Here is a 21483-nt window from a genome sequence, read left to right on the forward strand (position 1 = left end):
TAGAAAGTGGCATCTGTACTGCTTGTGTACAGGCTTTTGTCTTGGCACTATTCCCTGAAGAATACATTAGAACAAGTATTTACATTGTATTAGGGATGATAACTCTAGAGATGATTTGAGGTGTAGGGGAGGATTGTGTAAGTTATAGCGAGCACCAAGGGACCTGAGCAGGGTGTTGATGTCCGTGGGGGTCTTGGAGTTCATCCCCCTTGGGTGCAGGGGGACAGCGATATCAGTAATCACTTCCCCACCTCCAATACCTTCTTTGGGGGCAAGGCAGGTGAGTTGTTTCCTGTTCCTACCTAAGGCTTTCATGGATTCCCCAGGCGCCCATCCCCTTGCCCAGCTCACCCCGCCCCTTCCCCTGCTCTGCCCCTCCCCCAGCCCTTCATCTTCCTCTCCTCTGGCTGCCAGATGCTGCCGGGCCCATGACTGCTGCTACCTGAAGCTGAAGGAGCTCGGCTGCCAGCCCTTGTTGAACAGCTACCAGTTCCACACCCTCAACGGAACAGTGACCTGTAAGTAGCTTTCTCTGCAGCAAAATATCTTCGAACCTCAGTCTTTCCTTAACCTCCTCCTTGATCCAGTGGTCTTTTGGGAAATGGGACTTTCTCAGGCGCTGTGAGATGGAAAAAGGCAATGGTGAGAACCGGGGCTTCTTGGGAAGTCCCTGCCTTGGTATCTTTTATCCACCAGGCTCTCTCTAGCACCTCAGGGAGTCCAGAGCGTGGCACGTAATACCTACTCAATTAAGTGTTGCCTGGAGATTGCATAGGCTTTGCAGCTTCCCCTGGCAACTGTTGCTGTTTAGAACATTCTTCCTTGTTTCCACCACATGCTAAGCAAGCAGCTCAGCTGTCTATCAGTTGAATAAATATTTGTGAAGGGGGACCGCATGCCTTGAATTGCGATCAGTGCCTCGGGGGATGCAGAAGCAAGTAGGAGGGAAGAAGGAAGGGAACTTGTGTGGTAGTGAGGCCACTCAGGAAGAGGAAAAGAGCCAGCATGAACACCAAGCTTCTACACATGGGGAGAGGCCCTGCAGGTCCCAGAGTAGGTCCTGGGATTGGTGGGGATTGGTACATGCAGAGCCGGTGTGGTCTAAAGAGCGTACGTGCCTGAAGACTCTGGGTCACGCATGGCCCCACTGCTCCCGCAGAGCCGGGTGGGCAGCTCACCAACTGCTGGGTGTGTTACTCAGAGTGGCAGGCTTCTGGGAGCTCCCATCTCCTCGGAGCTCAGGGATCTACCAGCTCCACTCAGCCCGTAGGGGGCGACACATCCTCTCATTCCCCATATTAGACGTTCAGTACTCAGATCCGGGTCTCCTCAGTGGCCCCCGCCCAGGATTCCGGCTCGGTACACCCCAGTGCCCTGAGAGGTTGGACCATGAGGTCTTCCTAATGTCAGGTGTGAGTCCTGCAACACGGTGGTCTCAGGCGCAGAATCCTGCAGTGGAAGACTCAGCTCAACTCAGACCGCTGCTCCCGAGTGGACTCTTGACCGGGAGCCTCCTTCCACTTGTGGGGTCAAGGAGACATCTGAGTTGCAGTTCTGTGTCCATGGTCATCCTCAAGCCTAAAGCAAAAGGTTCCTTCTGTGCCCTCCCCCAGGCCATGTTCAAGGGGAGGGAAAGGCATCAGAGCCTGGCTGGTGGAGCGGGGCCAAGAGGCTGGAGAAGGCAATGTCACGAAACTGCTTGCTTCGGCACAGGTGTGATGCCTCCTGAGGCCAGGGGCGACTTTCTGTCGTGGTCCCATGATGGTGCTCGGTGCATGGCTCCTGGCTGGTGAGGAAGGAGAGTACAACAAAGGTGACTTTGCCGACCTGGTTCACCATCTTGCTTTTGTGTGGCTTCTTCTTGCCTTTTTTCCATCTGTCATGTCCAAGTGTCATCTAGCAGTGGTTGAGAAAGCCTCACTTTGGAGAAGGGTGTGTAAGAGCGCCCCCCTCGGGTGCTCCCATGAAGTGCAGAGATCGGTGTGAAGGGAAAGGTGGACTCTGAGCAGGTGGAGGGAATCCTTCCCTACGGAGGACAGACAACGCTTCTACCTTGCCTCCTGCAGGCTGGCTGCTCACGAGGGCTGAGGGCAGGCCTGGGCACTGTGCACTCCCAGCCTGGAACCCCAGGAAATGGACAAATTGCAGGAGAGTGACTGCAGTACAAGCTGGAGTCCCAACTGGTGGCATGTGCTGGGTGGTATTAGGAAGCACAGACTGGGGCTGGGAGTGGCCCAGTGAGCTAGTGGCCTGCCCTGTGCTTTCCGCATATGCAGCTTCTGAACCTGCTCTGGTGGAGGTGCTACTGCCACAGTTCCAGGGTGACAGCATCCTCTTCTGGTGAGAGCCAGGTAACCCAGGCTCTGCTGCGGGCTCTGCTGCTGCTGGGGCCTGAAAGCCAAGCACATCCATTCAGCAGCGCAGTGCTGGCTGACTGCCCGCTGGGTGCCTGGGCTGGTGCTGGGCACAGAGTAAGGCTGGCCTGACCTCTCTCTCCCACCTTTCCTTGTCTTAGAAGCTCCAGGTGGAAAGCACCTTGCAGGCCATCCCGACCAACCCTTCCCCGCAGCCTAGAGCTGGGAAGAGTTCAACCCCAGAAGAGTAACAAGCGGGAGGAAGACACATGGGCCTTGAGCCTTTCTAGGACCCCAGAATTTTCTGCCTGGCCCAGTTGTCAAGGCCTTGGCATCCTCATCCATGAAACAGGTGCAAGAACAGTGCAGCAGCTTCTGTGTCTCTGTGACCGATGCTTTGCACACAGCACCTTGAACCCCCATGATAGACCTCTGAGGCTGGCCTTATTCTCCTCATGACTAAGGAGGGCACTGAGGCTCAGAGAGGTTAAGCAAGGTGGCCATGGTCACACAGGTAGGGAGAGGAGAGATGGGATTCAGACCCAGGTGCCTTGCCTTCCGTCCTGCTGTGCTGTGAATGGTGACAGGCCCGTGTATGATGGGCAAAACTGTCTGACATGGAAGTCCCAGGGTCTGCAGCAAACTGTCCTGCAGCGGAATGCTCTGTCTTGGCCCAGGGAGGGGAAGGAGGGGCAGGTGGAGTTCGGTCTTCTCTAATGCCTCAGATCTTTCCTTTCCTGCTAAGAGGTCTGAGAATCAGGCAGAGCTGGGCTTGACCCCAGCTTTGACTCTCCCAGCCATGCCTGAGTCTCCCCATCTGTAAAATGGGGTCAATCACAAGCACTTCACAAGGTTGCTGGGAGGACTGCCCACAGCGACCTGCTAAAGGGTCTGGCCAGCAGCAGATGCTGTGCTAGTGCTTTTGGTTTGGATGTGGAATGTTCTTGTTTCATCCAGGCCTTATCTCTTCTTTCTTTCTAGGGGAAAAACACTAGGTTTCTGTTTGGTTTGTTTTCTTTTCCCCATGCAGAGGTTTCTGTGGACTCTGTTGGTACTTCCCCTCAGGCTAAGGTCGTTAAGGTGAGCCTTATGGGATAAGACACCTGAGTTCAAAGAGCTGCCCCATAAGGGCTAAGCACCTCCCTGAGTTCTGAGATCCTGCACTCTCCTGGTCCCAGGTTACCTAGCAACAGGCAGCTGGTGGGGAGTGCTGCTGTAGGTGAGCAGGGGAGGGGAAGGGAGGAAGCAGCTTAGCCTGTCCATCCGTGTCTCTAAGTGCCCCTAGAAATGAATGCAGGGAATGGTCTTCACCAAGCCCAGGGGCCAACAGGCTTGGGGAGGGGACAGCTGCTGTCCGAGGCCTGCAAGGCAGTTATCCCTCCTTTGAGCGGGCTTACATAAGCCCTTGGCACTGGCAAGGACTTTAAGATCACCTGGTACCCACCCCCCTCTGCTCACACATGCACACACGTGTTGTGGGGAGGAGGCAAGCAGTCGGGGGCAGAGGCCAGTTCCGGCCGCCTGTACCACCGTCACCTCAATCCCCAGGCCTCTGATGTCTCCCACCTACCAAGGGGAGAAGGCAGAAGTGGTAACTGCTGAAGTTTGGTTTCTCATTGCCTGGAAAGGGTTGTGCACAGCAGCCTGTGCTCATGGTCATGTCGCTCTCTTCCTGCCCTAGCCCTCTGTCTCCCTCTGAAATCATCTCATTACTTCTTTGTTTACTTATGCATCGACCCCTGCCTGCACTCCACACCAGATTAGAATGTAAATTCCAAGAGCAGAGGAAGCCTGTCTGCGTTGGGGCTCCCTGGTGTCTGGGGTAGTCTCCTTTAATTGGTTCCACAGCCCGAGTAATCTCACCCAGTTAAGGCCCATGGGTGATGGAGAGTGAACCCGTGTCAGGAACCAGAGACTGGGGATGAGAAACACAGTCCTTGGATTGAAGGAGCTTGTGCTGGAGGGAAGACAAGAGACAGGTTCAGACGGGGCGAGTGCTCCGAAGCTGCTCGAGCACGGTGATGGGCTAGGGAATGGTGAGGTCTGGGCACGGAAGGGCGCTGAGGAAAATCCTCATGGAGGAGGACTGGAGGCCTCAGAGCCAGTGAGGCTGGAGTGCAGATCCACGCAGATGTGCTGCTGGGTGGTGCCCAGCTTGGAGGAGAGGCTCACCCTCTGCTTCAGTGGCAAGGGAGCCACCCGTGTGTGTCCTGAAGGGGCATGAGGTGCTCTGACTTTGCTGTAGAAAGAGCACTCCAGCTGCTGTGCACAGTGGGAGGGGAGCGTGGCGGAAAGAGGAGGTCCTGTTAGGAGGCTAGGTTTCGAGTACCAGGGAGGAGTAATTGTAGCTTGAATCAAGGCGGTGATAGAAAGAACAAGGAGAAGCGCTAGCTGCTGGGTGTGCTTCATACCAGGGCTTGAGGTATGAGGATTGAAAAGGCCGACTTGCGGCACTTGACCTGAGCCGTCATAGAGGAGCCATGTACCCAGCTGATGAGGATGGGAGAGCTAGGTCTCCAGTGGAACCAGTAAGTGGTGCTGGGACCTTTAGTAGGTGGGGCCTGGAGGGAGGTCGTGAGGTCACAGATGCTGCCTTGAGAGGAAGTGACTCCACAGTGCTGGGATCCTGTGCTCCTAAGTTCCCGCAAGAGGGTTGTTATTAAACAGCAAGCCTGGCCCCTCCTGGCTCCCTGGGGATGGGCTCCCTGCTCCTGGTGCTGCTCTGGGAGGGACAGGGACAGGGGTGTGCTTAGGAACCAGCTCAGAGCAGAGACCCTGGGGAGCTTGGGCTCCATAGATGAGGATAGATCTCACGGATGGAGAGGGGGCGTGGGAGGGCAAAGGTGGTCCAGGTGTGGCAGGGTGGGGGAGGAGCAGCGTGAATGTTCTGGCACATTCTGGAGCGCGAGTGACAAGGGGCAGCTGAAGCGTGGGGTAGTGTCATCGGCTTTAAGAAATTGTGCTTCCAGACAGGAGTGGGAGGACAGCTCCAGCAGGAGTGTGGGCCTTCTAGAGGGAGGATGGCAGATAAACAGGTGCAGCCAGTGCTGGACCATAGGAGGAGTGTCGCTTCTGCCCACGGGTGGAGCCAGGACAGGTGTCTTGCAGTGCTTGCAGGGCTGGGCCTCTGCTGAGGGCTCTGCAGCTGGGAGCAGCTGCCCTGTGAGCCCAGCACCATCCCAGGGAGGAGGTGTGGTTGTTGGACTCTGTCATTTCCACCACCATCTTGGAGAGCAAGGCATCTGGGGGCCCCCTTCTACCTCTCAATTTCACAAAGAGAGTAGAGTTACATAGAGGGGAAAAACTGTGCTTCGGCTGGTGTGTGTGTGTGTGGGTCTCTCCCATGGGATGGGGAGCAGGCAGCTAGAAACAAGAGGCCCTCTGGCCCTTTGGCCCACCGACTGCTCAGGTTCAAGGATTCAGCCCCTCCATGCAGCGTGCCCTCCCCTTCCCCTCTGTATTTTTTTTTTTTCTGGGCTTCTCTGCAGTGCTGTGGATGTCCAGATGTTCTGAAGAAGGGGCTGAGGATGAAGGAAAAGGACTCTTGCTTGGGTTCTTCCCTTTCTGTCCTCAGCCCTTGGCCCCTGCAGCTCCCTGGTCTCCCCAGCCTTATAGCCGAGTGCTAGGATGAGAAGGGCCCTTGGTGACCCTGTGTGTCTCTGCAGGTAGATGCACCCTGGGTCCCGTTGGCAGCTGCCTCTGCGGGATGAAGGCCTGCGAGTGTGACAAGCAATCTGCGTACTGCTTCAAAGACAGCCTGCCCACCTATGAGAAAAACTTCAAGCAGTTCTTCTCCAGCCGGCCGAAGTGCAGCGGACATAAGCGCCAGTGCTAGGGAAGTCACTGCGCTTCGTTGCTGTTGCTCCCCTGTCTGAGAAGCCACCTCCTGGAAGCCTGAGAGGCTCCTGTTCTTGTAGCTTCTCCTTCACCATCGCCACCCCCTTAGGTGCACCCCTCACTCCACACTTGAAACCCAGAGCTCAGAAACGGAGAGGCACACACACTCTTGGGAGGGAGACAGAACAGAAATACCTACTAAATAACAGGTACTTCCACACAGTAGTCAGGGCTATGAAGCAACAGAGCAAAGCCACAGAGTACAGACATCCCTAACCACCCTTCCAGGAAGGTTCTAGGATGCGCAAAGCCCCTGTATCTATCCCAAACTCTCCCTCCACTCCCACCCCAAAGCAGGATTTGGGGCAGATTTGGGAACTCCACCCATGACACAAATCTGGTTGGGAACCGAGGAGAGATCCTGAGAGGCTCTTGGAGTTTGGCTCTGACTTGCTCAAAATCTGCCCTCTAAACTCACAGGTAGAGACAAAAATTGATGCCCATTTCATGTCTCCAGAGCCAGAGCACCACGAGCAGGCTAGTCCCCGACTGCCACTGCCATGTGGGTGTCCTGGCCGAGGGTGCTGTACTCACTGGTGAATTCATCTCTTGAGAAGTCTGGTAGCTGACTGTGCTGTTAGGTGGTAGGGTCTGGTGGGAGCCCGGTCACAGGGTTGCTAGTGGAATGCTGTATCCTCGCTCCGGGCTTCTCCCTTGCCTTTCTGCTTCCTGGCTGCCATGGTTGTTGGATACCTCTCCTCCACTGTGCTCTTCCGTATGCATGGCTGCCGATGTTGGAGCCAAATAAACCCTAGGTCCTTTGAAGTTGTGGGTGTCAGGCATTGCGTCTCATCCATGAAGAAGTGACTAATCCACGGTCTAATCTGGGTGGATTCTGAGGTGTACAGCGCTCAGCTGGAACGGGAAGTGGCGAACCTGGCACAATCGTTCCACTTGTTCTTACCTCTTAGCACTTGTCCTTTACACTACGAGGCTCAGCTTTTCCTATCAAGGAGTACATGCTCCTGTCCCAACTCCAGCAAAGCCAATTCATGGTTGGCCACAAACTCCTGAGAAAGCCAAGTGGAGACAAAGGCAGCCGGCCAGCCAGCTGAGACCAGGTGAACTCCGACACACAGCACTGTGAGCTGTAAAGGCTGATGCTTTAAGCTTCGATGCTTTGGTGTGACCCCTTATGATGCAGTACCTAATAGATGGGAATAGTCTCTGATCACTGAGATGCAGGGTTCTCAGCACTGTATCAGGCATGGAGGCCAGTGAAATGTGACATGGCTCCTGCTCCTTCCCTGGAGGTACGGGAGGAGGGGTCTGACTTGAATAATGATGGGGAACACGCGGATTCGATCAGTAGGTCACCCAGCACACAGTTACTAAGCATTTGCTACATGTTGGAAACTGCTAGGTAGCAAGGATTCAGAGACTTAAAGAAAACACACACATAGGAAGTCAGATTTTAAAATTCTAGGGACCCAGCACTTGGGAGGCTGAGGCAGGAGGATCGCTACAAGTTTGAGGTCAGCCTGGGCTACAAAGTGAGTTCACTGCATAATGAAACCCTGTCTCAAAAAGACAAAGTAAAGTAAAATGAAATAAAATAAAGTGAAATGAAATAAAAATCCTATGGAGAATATGCTGAGGACCAGAGTGACTTTTTTAAAAATATATATATATATTTGCTATAGGGTCTCACTACGCAGCTCAGACTCATAGTGATCCTCCTGTTTTCAGCCTCCCCAGTGCTGGGATTACAGGCCTGTGCCACCATGCCCAGTTTCTGTGGCTGGCTCAGTGGGCCCAGGGGCAGGGCCTGCATGGCACGTGTTATCAGGGATCAAACCAGGGTCCTTGAACTTGCCAGGCAGGCACTTGGACTGCTGAGCTATCTTGCCAGCCCCAGAGTGGCTTTAGAGCTCTGACATAAAATCTGGATTGGGAAAGTAAGAAGTGTGAAGACAGAAAGGGAAGCAGGAGGGGTACAGTCTCAGGAGCTCTGGGAACCAGGGCCCGTGGCTTCTGCCTGGCTCAGCCTGTGGTTGTGGTGTTCCTTCTTCCACCTACGTGTGTTTAGAAAGCGCAGCTGCAGAAGGAACCCCGGGGGCCTGTGAGCACCAGGAAGAGTCTGAGTGGCTGGAGCGGGCTGAGTGGGGGAAGGACAGGCATGGAACCAGGGTGAGCAGGCTGAACCAGCCGTACCTTCCCAGCTGGAGCGTCCTGGTCACACCAGGATCTGCCCTGTTCTGGGAAGGTATCGGGCTGACAGTCATGATGGAGAAAGAGGGGCCAGGGTGAGGCCCAGTGTGGGGCATGGGGACTCCAGTGCGAGATCCAGGCTGTCTCTTCTATTCCCAGGGCCTGGCTCTGGATCTGGTAGTGGAAGGGATGGGGCATGTGAAGCCCATGGTAGCATGTCCTCACTCTAAGGAATGAGCCGGGGCTATCCAGTGGTGACTTCTTGCTCCTTGAGAAATCTCACTGTCCTTAGAGGGAAAGGATCCATATGTACAGAGGATAAACTCCAAGCCAGGCCTTGGCTAGGGGCAGAGAGGTAAAGGTACATCGTATTCTAAGGGGTGTGAGGTGGGGTGGAGGGTGACGTGACACAACAGACAGATGATTGCGGAGCATGCTAGGAATGGTGGAAGTGGGGTCAGCGTGGGAGCCATGACACTGCCCAGGAGGACCAGGAAGACTTAGTCAAGGAATGCTGCACAAGGAAGAGAAGTTAAGAAGGCCAAGTGGGGGTGGGCAGCACGTCCTGGATAGAGCGGCTGAAGAGAATCCAACAAATGCAAACCCAGCCTCCTCATCCACCTCCCTCCCGCCTTGCAGCAGAGCGTCCTTTCTCCATGTTGGCCCCTCTAGGTCAAAAACCAGGCTGCTAACTTTGCCTTCTTAAATGCCACACCCACATCCAAGCTGTTGGCATAACCTTCCCAAGCCATCTAGATTCTGAAATTTTACAGAACGTCTGTCAAATGTCTATGTGGAAAGGAAAAATAAAATGGAAAAGTCTAGAATCTGGCTGCTTCTTACCACATCCCCTGTCTCCCGCCATCTTAGGGTCAAGGTGCCGTTGCCTATGCTTTAGTTACTGTGCCTGGTCCTAATCACAGTCTCTCTTTCTGTATCCACCCTCAGCCCGCAGCCTTCTCCACATAACAGGCCAACGGGATGACTGGATCTACCATTCCACCCCATGCTTATGTGCCAATGGCTTCTCCAGCTCCACGTCTTTTCAGAACTACCTACCTACACCTGCCTTGGTCTTTCCCATCCTCTCTGATTTATCTTAAGTTCTTTTTGTCCCACCCAATGTGCCATACCCCTGCCTCTAGTCCTCTTAGTGGTCCGTCTGCCCCACTAAAATAGGCACTCATGACAAGGATCTTTGTCCTTTTCAAAAAATATCTGATGTGTTCATGGAGGAGGAGGTCAAGAGAGCCTAGAGAAGGCAAAGGAAGTAGCTGAGTGGGGGCCATGAAAAGCTGTAGAGGAAAAGAGTTTAGAACTAGAAAAAAAAAATGAGGAGCAGGATCTCAACAAGAAGAGTTGTGGTAGCTCAAGAACCTGGCTGGGACCCCAGAGTCAGCAGTGTCTACAATGTCCTGAGCTTTGCTTTGCTCTCCCCATGTATGATGGCCTCAGCCAGCCCAGCCTCCTGGAGCTTCTGGGTCCTTGGGATTGAGATGGGCAGCTGAGATCATAGCGCTGAATCCACAAGGAGGATGCACCCAGTGGGAGCCAGGGCTCGTGCCATTGGCTCCCTGTACTGCATGCACTGTGTTAGAGGCTTTAAAACCCAATGTGCTCTTACAGCAGCTCGCTAGAGTCCATCCAGCCATGGTTCTCGAGGCCTGGATGAAGCTGGCCGGTGTGAGGGTGCTGCAGTAGTGATCTCTCCATGGAGGGCTTGTTTGGGGGTTCCGCATCTCACCCAGAGGTGGATGCTGCTTTTCATGGCTAACTGCATGTGGGAGCTATAGGAGGCAAACTCGCTTTTCCCCGCCTCATACCAGGGTGCCGGAAAAGTCAGGAAGAGCATGAGTGTTGGGGTATGTGACCATATGGACGTGGCCTCCAGCCCTGCATGGGACAGCCAGGCTGCTGAGGAGTGGGTGGCTGGGTCTGTGGGCCGCTGACTGTATAGACTGATGGCTTAGGCTGTGGGCCAAGCATTCTTGAAAAAGTTTCAGCGGTGTGATCCAACCCCTGAGAGGCGAGGGTGGGGGATGGGGCATCCAGATGTGTTCTCCAACCTTGGTAGTTGGAGGGGCCACATGGAACACCCAGTCCCCAGACAGATGCCATTGAAATCCCCAACCCACTGAGACTTGGAGCAGTGAAGGCTTGCCCGAGGCCACACAGCCAGCAGACTGCAGAGCAGGCATTTGGACCCAGTGCCAGCTGACTGTCCCTCTGGGCTCCTCTCTGCAGGCTTGTCCCAGAAGAAACAGAACAGGGAAGACCCTGGAGAGGGAGAGCTGGGTGGCTGCCCCCAGGGTCACTGCAGGAAGGGCCCTAGATTCTGGTCCTGGCTGGGGCAGCTGAAGTGAAGACAGTAGAGGGAGGGACCTATCTCCTGTGAAGGCAACTGTGGTGAGAAGGATCTCACACGATCCTCCTTTTCTCTCTGGGCCTTGGTTTCCTCATGGCAGTGAACATGGATACTTGTGTGCCCTTTCCTCTTCCTGGGGTGCTTTCTGGTCTGTTGTCATAGTGACTATTAGAGCCCAGACATTGTTCATGTCCCTTTTACTGATGAAAATGGAAAGCTAGTGAGGACTAGGGCTTTGTCGCCAGTGGTCCCCTCATGTGTGGTGGGCTGGGCAGGCAAACCACATCTGATTTTGAATCTCCTACGTCCCATCTCCTTGCATGGGATTGGGGGAGGCAGGATGTCAAACCAGAAGCTTTCTAAGGTTAAAGCTTAAGAATTGGAGTGAAATCCTTCCTGACCTTGAGAAATTGACTTAGTGCCTCTGTACCATGGTGTCTTCAGAGAGTGGCTAAGAGGGTGGATGACATGAGATGACACACACGAAGCTCAACACAGTGTCTGGCATGTAGTCTGTGCTCTATTCATCCTGCTTTCTTTCTCCTGTTGGCCCTGATGGCCTGGGGTCCTGGACCCTTGCCCAGCAGGATGCCCTTGTCAATGTCACATATTATCTATTTCTCTAGCTCTCTACTGATGGCTCTTTATCTCTTTCTATCAACTCATCTTGCTGCGCACTCTGGCCTCCCGATGCCAGAAGCTTTGGTGTCTTTCTCTTCAGGTGTCATAGTTGGTGGCATTGGCTGCTTGTTGCAAGGCACAGCTGGGGAAGCTGGGGAGGAAAAGGCTGCCTCTCCACAGTCGGGATCAAGGCTGGGCTAAGAGAATGACGGCTTTGGGGCCCAGCTGAGGCTAGGCTCAGGTTGGGTGCCAGGGCTGGGGCTGGGCTGCACCTTGGGGACAATAAATGCCCTCAGAATGTTGCTTCTTTTGTTCTTCTTCCTCCCCTTCCACCTTCCTTCTCCTCCTCCCCCCTTCTTCCTCCCCTCTTCTTCCTCTGCCTCCTTCCACTTTTCTTCCCCACTCCCCTCCTCTCCTGCCTGCTCCCTTCCTCATTTTTACCCCTCCTTCCTCCTCTCCTCCTGCCCCCCTTCTCTCTCCTTTTTTTTTTTTTTTTTTTTTTTTGTGTGTGTGTTTTTTTTTTGGCGGAACCGGGGATTGAACTCAGATCCTTGCGTTTGCCAGTCAAGTGCTTATCCTACTGAGCCATCTCCTGGCCCCTCTCTCTCCTTTATACCCACCTTCTTGCTAAGCTACAGCTTTGGTTCTGCCAGGTTTCTGTTCGAGGCAAAAGGTCATAGGCAATAAGCTTCCCCCAGCAGCTCCTCCTACCTGCTCCTCTGGCCAGCCTGACCCTGAGGACCTCGGCCCCCCACATGAGCCAGGCCCTCCAGAGGCTCATCTCTGACTGTCTGTCTTCCACGCCAAGGCCTGGGCCACAGCGTTTTCAACGCCCAGACCTCTCACCTCTGCGCTGCACCTCGGTAGTAACCACATTGTTCAGAAGGGGCGAAGTGGAGGGACAGGAGGTGAAAGGAGTTCCCCAAGGCCACACAGCCCGCGAATAGCAGGGAGCTGGGAGGGAAACCCCGTGTGCTCAGCGCTTCAGGGGTTGCTCTTTGTGCATGCTGTTGGTGATAATAATAATACGCTACAGGAGGTCCTAATGATTTCCTTGTTTCTGCTGGGCAGGGTCGGCCTGGGGCAGGGTCTCTTCTGAGCAGAGGGTGAGAGGTGTAGAGCAGCACCGGTGGTGAGCTTTGATGTCCACTAGGTGGCGCCCGGATTCTAGAAAAGGGAGGGTCCTGAAGCTAGGCCAGAGGAAGAGGGAAGAAGGGGTGAGTCTCTCGGAAGAGGGAAAGATGGATGGGCCGGGTCTGGGAAAGATGGTAGCCCGAGACCAGAGAGGAACAAGGACAGCCCTCTCCTCTATCCTCAGCGTGGAAAACCTCCCCAACTTGGAAAGAGTGAACAGAAGTTCTAGAAAGGAGAGACTCCCTCAGGTCAGGAGCCTCTCGCAAAAATATGGCTCCTGCTTCTCCCCACGCCCTCAAGGAGACCCCAGATACCACCCAGGTCCACCCTGATCACCTCTGGGGCACCTTGGGGACTGCCACATGGACTCGGGGTGTCCCTGTGTACTCTTCACATCCCATGGCACCCATGGAAAGGAGATGAGCTCCCGAGTCCGCGTCCCCTCCCAGCCCTCCGTATACTCAGCTCACAAAACCTGGTATCAGGCCGGTGAGATAGCTCAGCGGACTAAAGCATCTGCTCAGGAGAGTTGAGGCAAGAGCAGGGAACGCAGTTCGATCACTGTCACCACGTGCCGCGCCACCCCGGCCCCAGGTGTGGTGGCGCAGGCCTATAATCCCAGCGCTAGGGAGACTGAAAGAAGGAGGCCCACCAGGAGTCTGAGCTGTGTAGTGAGACCTTGCAACAACCAAATACATTAGAAAAGAAAGAAAGAAAGAACGAAAGAAAAGAAAAAGAAAAAGAAAGGCCTAGTCTTGCGCTCACTGCCCCCCGGTGGGACCACAGGCCCAGTGCCCTTAGCTGTGGCAGCCCTTTGCAGCCTTCCCAGCCTGTGTCTCTTCTGCAGCAGGCTGCTTTCCCCCAGGCAGGGGGCTGGGGGAGCCAGATGTGCCAGCTGTGGAGTGAAGCTGTGGAGTGACAAGCAACCTGCTTTCCCCAGGGCTGAAGACTCCATGGGGATTCCTGTGCCCACTGGGCCCTGGCCAAGGAGGACCCAGCAGAATAATCTGGGGCAGAAGGCCTTTATTCATTTGAGGAGGGAGTGCCGAGTCATGTGGAGATTCTTAGGGGCTGCAGCATCTGGGAGAGTCTGGGGTGAGGAAGGGGGTGGAGGGACCCCATAACTGCAGAACCTCCTCCACTCATGCAGGTAGGGATCTTCAAAAGAGGAGACTGTGCCTGGGTGGATGGCCTACAGGGCAGGGGCCAAGACCCTGCAAGAGGCTTAACTGTCCTGTCCATCCCAGTGCTGCCCTGGCTCAGTGGGGCTGGGCCTTGGCCTCTTGGCCAGCTGAGGCGGGAGGAGGAGGAGGCTTGCTGGGTAGACTCCTGAAAGGGCAGAGGAGGAAGCTCCCGTGACTGGGCAGGTTGGGTTACACCACAGCCAGAAAGAGGTGGGCCCCGGAAGGGCTCTTTCCAGTCATAGCCCCTCCCCCCATGTCCCAGCGCTGCTGTTCTAGAATCTTCTGTATGGCACTGTAAAACCTCTGGCCCATTCTGCCATCTTCTTTGTAAACGTCCCTTCCTGCTTCCCTCTCCATCCAAGCTGGGTTCTCTTCCCCAGTGACAGTGGCCCCTACAGCACTGCTGATCAAGCTGAACTTCCTTCCTGGTGGCTCTTGTCAGGGTCCAGGCAGGGGATGGCTTGTGGGACTCCTCAGGATTGCCACAGATGGAGACAGAAGGAGGTGCCAGGCAGAGTTATAGGGTGGAGTTCCTGTCCCAGCCAGGGCCAGAGACCTGGAGAAAGAGTGCTGGGCACAGGGGGCAGGCAGGCTGCAGAGCCAGGCACCTCTGCCAGCACCCTAGGCGCCTCCATGCCACCACTGGCTGTCTCCTGCCTGCCTCCCTCTTCCCACACTGCCCCCTCTGCTGCCTTCTGCAGGGCCCTCCAGCCTCCTGCTTTGGCCTCTCCCGCCCACTTTTCTGTCCCTCTTCACTGAGTGGGTCTCACCCTCAGCCTCTTCTGGTGGACAGGACTCCTGACACCTGGCTTCTCCCTGCACTGGGACAGAGGGTCCATGTCCTGTGATCCAGCCTGTCTGCCTTGGTGCAGACAGGAGGGCTGGCCCTGGCACTGTGTGCTGGAGGGTGCTCAGGGTACTCCTCAGAGCAGGTCAGAGCAGGGCACATCTCTTGTGCACCTGAGTCAGAGGTCAGGGAGAAGAACTGTACAGGGAGGCCTGTCCCTGGCAGCCCTTCCTAGTTACTGTGCACTCTGGCCAGTGTCACCTGCTCTGGGGATCTTGCACCTCGGGGCTGGAACCTCCTTTTTGTGTCTGGGCTGGGACTCCTGTACCACCTCTATGAGTGTGGGGCCAGGGGCACCTGCTCTTAATAGGACTCTAAAGTGCCACAAGTCCCTGAGGTAGAGAGGAGCCATCCTGAGCCAGGTCTGTCCTGGTAGCCTGGAGAGGCTGTTTCACAGACGCTGGAGTCACCCTGGGACCAGCAAAAGACTCATCCTTCCTTCTCAAGTCTTGCCCTCCGCACTCTGGAGAGACCCCAATAAGCCTTTGCTTCCTCCCAGGGCCAGAACCAGCAGTAGAAAGAAGCCCCCACTCTAAGACTGAGCTGGAAGAGCTGGTGGCATCTCTATAGGGCTCTGGGGAGGGGACAGCAGGGCACCACTGGGCTCAGACCTGGCCACCTCCATATGCTCCTTCTGTCTGGCCCCCCAGCCAGATGTTCCTCCCTCTCAGACCTGGCTGTCAGACCTCAGAGGTGCTGGGGCAGGGAAGGGGCTGCTGGGGAGCCGTATCCACATGTGACCTCTTCTGGGAGTGGGTCATAGATGCTGCAGTTTGGCGTGGGGCCCTTGCAGTAGATGTTCAGGTAGCCACGGTACTCCTGCCTGTATACCCGGTTCTTGAGGCACAGAGCCACGTTCTTGTCACACTCGCAGGTCTGCTTGTCACACTCTGTCTTGTTGAGCTCACCTAGGGATAGGCAGGGGCTTTCACTGATGGAGCAGCAGTCACACAAGGGTGCAGGACAGGGGGATGTGGACTTGAGAGCCCAGTGGCCCTCAAGGTACAGCCCCAGCCCAGCAGCAGTACCACCACCCTGGGTCCTGTCCGAAGCTGGGGTCGGCTACCCTGCAGAGAGTCCTCCGTTTACTGTGACCAACCCGGCAGGGACTTGTCCAGGCTAAAATCTGGAAACCAGGGCATTGTACAGTTGGAGCAACAGAGGCCCAGAAAGAGGGTGTGTTCTCAGTCACCCAGAAAACTAAAGGCCCACCCCTGCCAGTAAGCCTGCTCTTTCTCCTCTCCTGGTCCCCTCCCTTCAGTCCCAGGGTCAGAACACCAGGAGGGAGTGACTGGTAAGGACTGAGTGGCAACAAGTAGTACTTATGCTAATTTGTGCTCATGCTTATTAGTACTAATGCCAAATGCTCGCTTATGCTAATTCTTAATGTTATGCTAATTCTTAATGCTATGCTAATGTTAATGTTACACTGACATTTAATATTTAGTGTCAGCTTGTCCCCATGCAATATTTGGGATGTGCTTCTTCATTTTTCATGGTTTTCATTGCTGGTTTTTTGCATCATTTGCCTGAAATCCCAAAGCAGTGGGGCACACCACAGGATAAGACTGATGTAGGGAGTGACTCACTGCAGACAATCACAGTGTCATTCTCGATCACATAGTCATAGTGGTCCACATAGGGGTGGCAGCCCTGGTCACAGACCTTCTGGTAGCAGCAGTCGTGGGCATGGCAGCACCTGGGGGTGGGCAGGGGTGAGTGGGCAGAGGTGGCCAGCTGGTCTGTCTGTCCCTTCTCCCCAGCAGAGACCTCAGATCGTCTATCCCTGTCCCTCATGAGACCTTTCAGACCATAACCCACAGAAGGACAGCTACTTGCTTGAAGTCACACAGCCAGAGCTGGGGTTGCTCTCCTGGGTTCATGTCCTTATTCTCACCTCTTTTTCCCGTCCTCAGAGTTCTCAGTTTCCCCAGCTGGAGCTCAGCTACAGTTGCTGAGGTGAGGGGGCCCAGAAATGAGTCAGGAAGGGAAGATTTGGGCTTAAGTCCCTGCGGAGGAGCTCTGACTGCCTACAGAGGCTCCCCCTGCTGGGCCTGAGATCCAGGGAGGGCTAAGGTCTGGGGGGTCAGAGGACACAGCGAGGTGGGGGGACTGGCAGCGGGTGTCAAGTGGTTTCCCCCAGTGCCTCTGACGTTGATGGTCAGCATACATTTATTAAGCTCCCAGCGTGGCCGGACCAGGAAGTGGCTGCTATCAGGGAGACCCAAGCAGGAGCTGTGGCGGAGGAAGCACAGCCCTGCTGAGTCTCCAGTTCAATGGAGCAGGTGTCATGGCCTTTATTGTGTGACTGTCACTCCCTTGTACACTTGGGGACCCATCAAAGGCTCCGTGCACCTCTGTGACCCAAGACATTGGAGAAGGACAACAGAAAATATCCAAGACGTGGAGGCAGGGCGTGGTTAAAAAAACAGGCTCCTCCCTGCTCACATCAAATAAGGCCTGTGCTTTTGGGATGGGGCTTTCTTGTCCTCACAGACATGGAGGCTAACATGAACCGTCAGCTGTTCTCAGGTCCTCAGCAAGAGCCCCAACCACCAGCACCTACCAGTCCACTGCGTCTACGGGGTGACCGCGCCCCCCCAGCCCGCAGTAGCAGCCGTAGCCCACGAAGGATGGGATGGCGCTTCTGCCTGTGATGGCCTCCACCATGGACTTGAGGTTGAACAGGCTGCCGTAGGCGGTGGACAGAACTGCAAGGGAACCGGGTGGGGGGAATGCATGAGCCTCACCCATGACTGTCCCTATGGCCCAGGAGAAAGCCCGAGAGGGGGGACAGTGGCAGCAGAACAGTGGAAAGAGGAAACATGTAAGACCCTGGAGACGGTATGCTGCCGATGTCCTGCACTATGCCTCACGCTCCCGAGAAAGCAGAGCATTCATTCTAGCTGAGGGCTTGCCCCACGCCAGGGACTGTCCCGAGCTCTTCCACACACACATGACCCCTGCAGCCCTATGAGTAGTCATCCCATTATACAGATAGGAAGACTGAGGCTGGAGCGATTTTTAAAAACTTGTTCAAGGTCAAGTTAAAAAGCAGTGGAGACAGAACCAGAACCTGAACAGGGAGAGTTCCTCACCCACACCCTTGTGCTGTGCAAATGCTCCTTGATTTACGATGGCACCTTCTGAGAAACCCATTGTAAGATCACCCTGTATATCACTAGCTGGGAAAATATCCAGATTTAAAAAAAGGTTTCTAGTGAATGCATGTTGCTTTTGCACCATCATAAAGTAAAAAAATAAAAAAAATTTAAAAAAATCACTGTAGTCAAGCCATCAAAAGCTTGGGATTGTCTGAGTACGGTCCACAAAGAGGGGCAGCCCATGTGCCTCTGCTCTGGAGGGGGCTTTGCAGATGCCATGTGTGGCTAGGAGCTCCAGGGCTGGGATTCTGGGTCCTTCCGCTCCCTTTCTGGCCTCTGCCTGATGTCTGTGTCCCTAGATAAGAGTCAGGGTCCCCACCTCAGACCTGGAGTTGGCGCACCTCAGGCCTAACTTAGAAAAAGTTCAGAAAAAGCTTCCTATCACAGGCTCAAACTGGCCGGGCACTGGAAGACGTGCACACACACATATTCATGCGCACACGCATGCATGCATACACACTCACACTAATGCATACACTGAGAAAGCAACGGTTCAAGGACACCTCCTGTACCAGTCAGATCCACGCCCTGGTGCTCACCAGGCCCACCCAGCAGGAGGCTGCATGGCCTTGGGGCCTATAGCCTTTCCTGGGGGAAGCCATCCTGCACAGCAGCGGAAGTCACCCTAGCTCCACTTCATGGATGAGAAAATTAAAAGCCCCAAAAGTGGAGGCTTGCCTGGGTCACACAAGTGGCAGAGCCCGGGATGGAATCTGAGCTTGTTGTCCCCAAGCTGGGATGCTAACCAGCATACACTACAGACCCTACCTGCAAGTTCTGCCCTGGGGCTCCTCCAGCTGCACCCAGAGAGTGCCCGCTCAGTGCTTGCCTCCTGCTTCCTCCGTGGTCCCCACTCTGACCTCCTGCATGAACTGAGAAATGTTCTCAGAGAGAAGAAGTTGAGGATTTCATAAACTGGAGGCAGGGTGGACCCCCAAGGGCTACTCTTGCTTCTTGAGTTGTGGTTGTCTGAAACTTCTAGTGATAGAGAACTCACTCACCTCCTCAACCAACTTGGGAGAGCTCAGATGTTTGGAGTCAGACAGGCTTGAAGCAAGCATGACAGCCCCTTGGGGTTCTATTTCCCCATCTGTACAATGTAAGTGACTGTCTAGGCTGGGAGAGACCTGCAGCCAGTGCATGGCTTGGGCCTTGCTCATCCCGGATCCGTGCAGCCCTCATGGCGCCCTCTCTCAGGGCTTGGTGGGGCTCAGGCCTGTCTGGCTATCAGAGTGCAGAAGCCAGAAATACTGGCCTCTCCCACTCCCCACAGTCTTCCTGGGTTTTGCTCTGTGGTTTCCATCATTCACAAAACAAAAAGGGAAAGAGGAAGGACATGGGAGAAGGGAAAGATGACTCTGAAGAGAACGGCTCAGCACCACGGAAGAGGTGCACACATGTGTCCGTGTACATGGAAGAGGCGCACACATGTATCCAGGTACATGCATCCACACACACACTAATGGCTGCACAGAAAGAGCAGTGGTGCATGGCTGGGCTCAGGGCAGTGAGTGAGGACCCTGCCTCCTCTCGTCACAAGCCCTTCTCCTGCATGTACACAGAGGCCTGGCTGGAAAGGGCTGTTGCAGAGAGCGGAGGACCAGGCTGTTCTCCACCCTCTTATTGAGGCCAGTGGAAGAAGACTGTGTGAAGCTGTCTTGGAGGTCCCCACGCATAGGCTGGAAAGTAGGCTTGACCAAGTTCTATGGGGAGCTTGACTTTAGTTCTAAGATCAGAGGACTGGGGACAATGGCTCCCCGACAGGAGCATGATGTTATGGGGGGCCCTAGACCCCTGACTTTCAGCTCCTACAAAGCAACGGACAAGTGGAAACTTACCTGGCCAGACCAAGGGCAGGCTCATTCTCACATCCAGTCTTACACTCACCTGCTTCACGTTGTGTCCACAGGGCTTACGCTTGTGCTCACACGGGCATCGGGCACTCTTACATACTTCACACACCTGCGAACACTCCTATTCTCATGCATCGCAAGTGCGCTCACACACCTGGTCCCCAGGAGAGAATCGGTGGCCGGAACTGAGGTCACATCCAGATGCACACTCCAGGCAGAAGATGCCCAGCCTGTGTTCAGTCCCGCTGAAGGCTCTTGGGCTGGACACAGCCATAGTTTTCTAACTGATAGGTTGCCGAGTTCATACGCAAATAGCCCTTCCTCATGTCTGGTTACAAACCATGAGAACCTGCAAGAGGTTCAGGCCACATTCCACACACCCAAGGAACTGCTGGGGGAACACGAAGGTGTGACGTGGAGCCTGAGTTGTCTCAGGAGCCGCACTTGACAATCCTGTAGGGCAGCTGCCCCCACCTGGGATGATCAGAAGACCCCTGACCCTTGGAAAGGATCCCACAGATGCACACCCACCTTTGTGCAGAGTTGTGTGCATCTTACGTTCGCACTCACACCCTGGAGACACATGCCACAAGTAATGCACACTCACACTGACCCATAAATAGGCCCGCACATTGGGTGCCAACCCTGACACACATTTTATACACACATGCTGCACACATAGACATTCCCATGTGCTCTGACACACCCAAACAATGTACCGGCCCATATCTAGCTGCACACAAACTCATTAACTCCTTCAGACACGTACACATGCTTAAGTACACACATGTTCGCCAGTACCATCGCTTTACAATGCTTGCTCAGCAATGTGCCCTGCTCCCTCACGGCTCGTAAACGCCAAGGCCCCTGGCGTGTTTACGGCTGGCTGAGGAGTAAATAGTCCCAAAGGAGAGGATGACGCCTGACAGGGAAGTAGAAGCCGAGAGAGAGGAAGGAACTCCAGATCCACGGGGCAATAATGCAGGTGCCCAGGGCCATGGAGGGAGGCTGCAAGGGGAGGGAAGAGGGGGCTCCCAGAGCTGTGCTCACCACTGCTGGTCAGGATGGTGATGGCCAAGATCTTCTTCACACCCAGGCTGGACCTGAGAGAGGAAACCTGAGCCTGAGTCTGTGTCCTACCAAGTCCTGCAGTTCCGGGCCTCAGCGCAGGCAGCTCCCGGGATGCTCCTCAATGCACCAGTTGCTGGCACCCAGCCCTGTGTTTAAACTGCACCTGCCTGTCCTAGAGGAACACACCCCAGGGTGGCAAGGCCAGGAGATGCCAGGACCACCTTCCCTCCACTCATCAGCTTCCAAGACAGGGGGCAACCATCTCAGATCAGAGCCAGTTCCTCCCCTTCACACTCTAGGGTGTCCAGGGACCCAGTTATGTGACTCAACCTGGCAGCTGGGGCTTGAACCCAGAGCCAAGAGACCTGGGTTCCTGGATTCTAGTTCTTGCTCTGCTTCCACAATGTTGAATGATCTTGGACAAATTCTTGAGCCTTTCTGGGCCTCCAGTGCTGCAGGAAGATTGACTCAATTTCTCCAAGGCCCTTCTGTGACTGAACATGTAGTGACATTTCTCAGCCCAGTGCTCAGAAACTCAGAGCTCTCCTTTCAGGAGAAATGGATACTAGGAGTCAGCACAGCCCCCATCCATGGCCCGCTCCATCCGGGGGGCAGCAGGCACCTACCTGGACAGTCTCAATGGAGAAGAGGCCCCGAGGCTTGGGTCCTGCCACCCAGAAGACCATCTAACCAGCGCCTTCTTCCTGAACCCTTTGGGGCTGGCCTGAACCCCATCTGCCATGTTCTGGGTCCTGAGGGGCCAGTGACATAGGTCTTGAGATCTTCTTGATGTGCTCTGGAGGTTCTGGGGAGCAGGCCCCAGCTTCACACCACCACGCACA

The 21483-nt window shown here is 54.9% G+C and overlaps 2 protein-coding genes across 2 annotated transcripts in view; one reads left to right on the forward strand and one right to left on the reverse strand.

Annotated features, from left to right (window-relative positions):
* Pla2g2c (phospholipase A2 group IIC) overlaps positions 1 to 7289 on the forward strand; it is a 13528-nt gene extending 6239 nt beyond the window's left edge. Inside the window, exons 5-6 of the mRNA XM_023722450.1 lie at positions 415 to 518; positions 6020 to 7289. Coding sequence (XP_023578218.1) covers positions 415 to 518; positions 6020 to 6189 — 274 coding nt within the window. The 3' untranslated portion in view covers positions 6190 to 7289. The remainder of the gene's footprint in view (positions 1 to 414; positions 519 to 6019) is intronic.
* A 6275-nt stretch (positions 7290 to 13564) lies between these two features.
* Positions 13565 to 21483, reverse strand: Pla2g2f (phospholipase A2 group IIF). The gene is made up of 5 exons (XM_004637753.2): positions 21268 to 21483; positions 20621 to 20673; positions 17120 to 17264; positions 16143 to 16252; positions 13565 to 15461 (listed from the first exon to the last, which is right to left on the reverse strand). The coding sequence occupies exons 1-5, from the start codon at positions 21381 to 21383 to the stop codon at positions 15241 to 15243; spliced, it is 645 nt and encodes a 214-aa protein (XP_004637810.1). The 5' UTR covers positions 21384 to 21483; the 3' UTR covers positions 13565 to 15240.

This window comes from Octodon degus, unplaced genomic scaffold, assembly GCF_000260255.1.
Source record: "Octodon degus isolate 3935 unplaced genomic scaffold, OctDeg1.0 scaffold00092, whole genome shotgun sequence".
Taxonomy (NCBI): Eukaryota; Metazoa; Chordata; class Mammalia; order Rodentia; family Octodontidae; genus Octodon; species Octodon degus.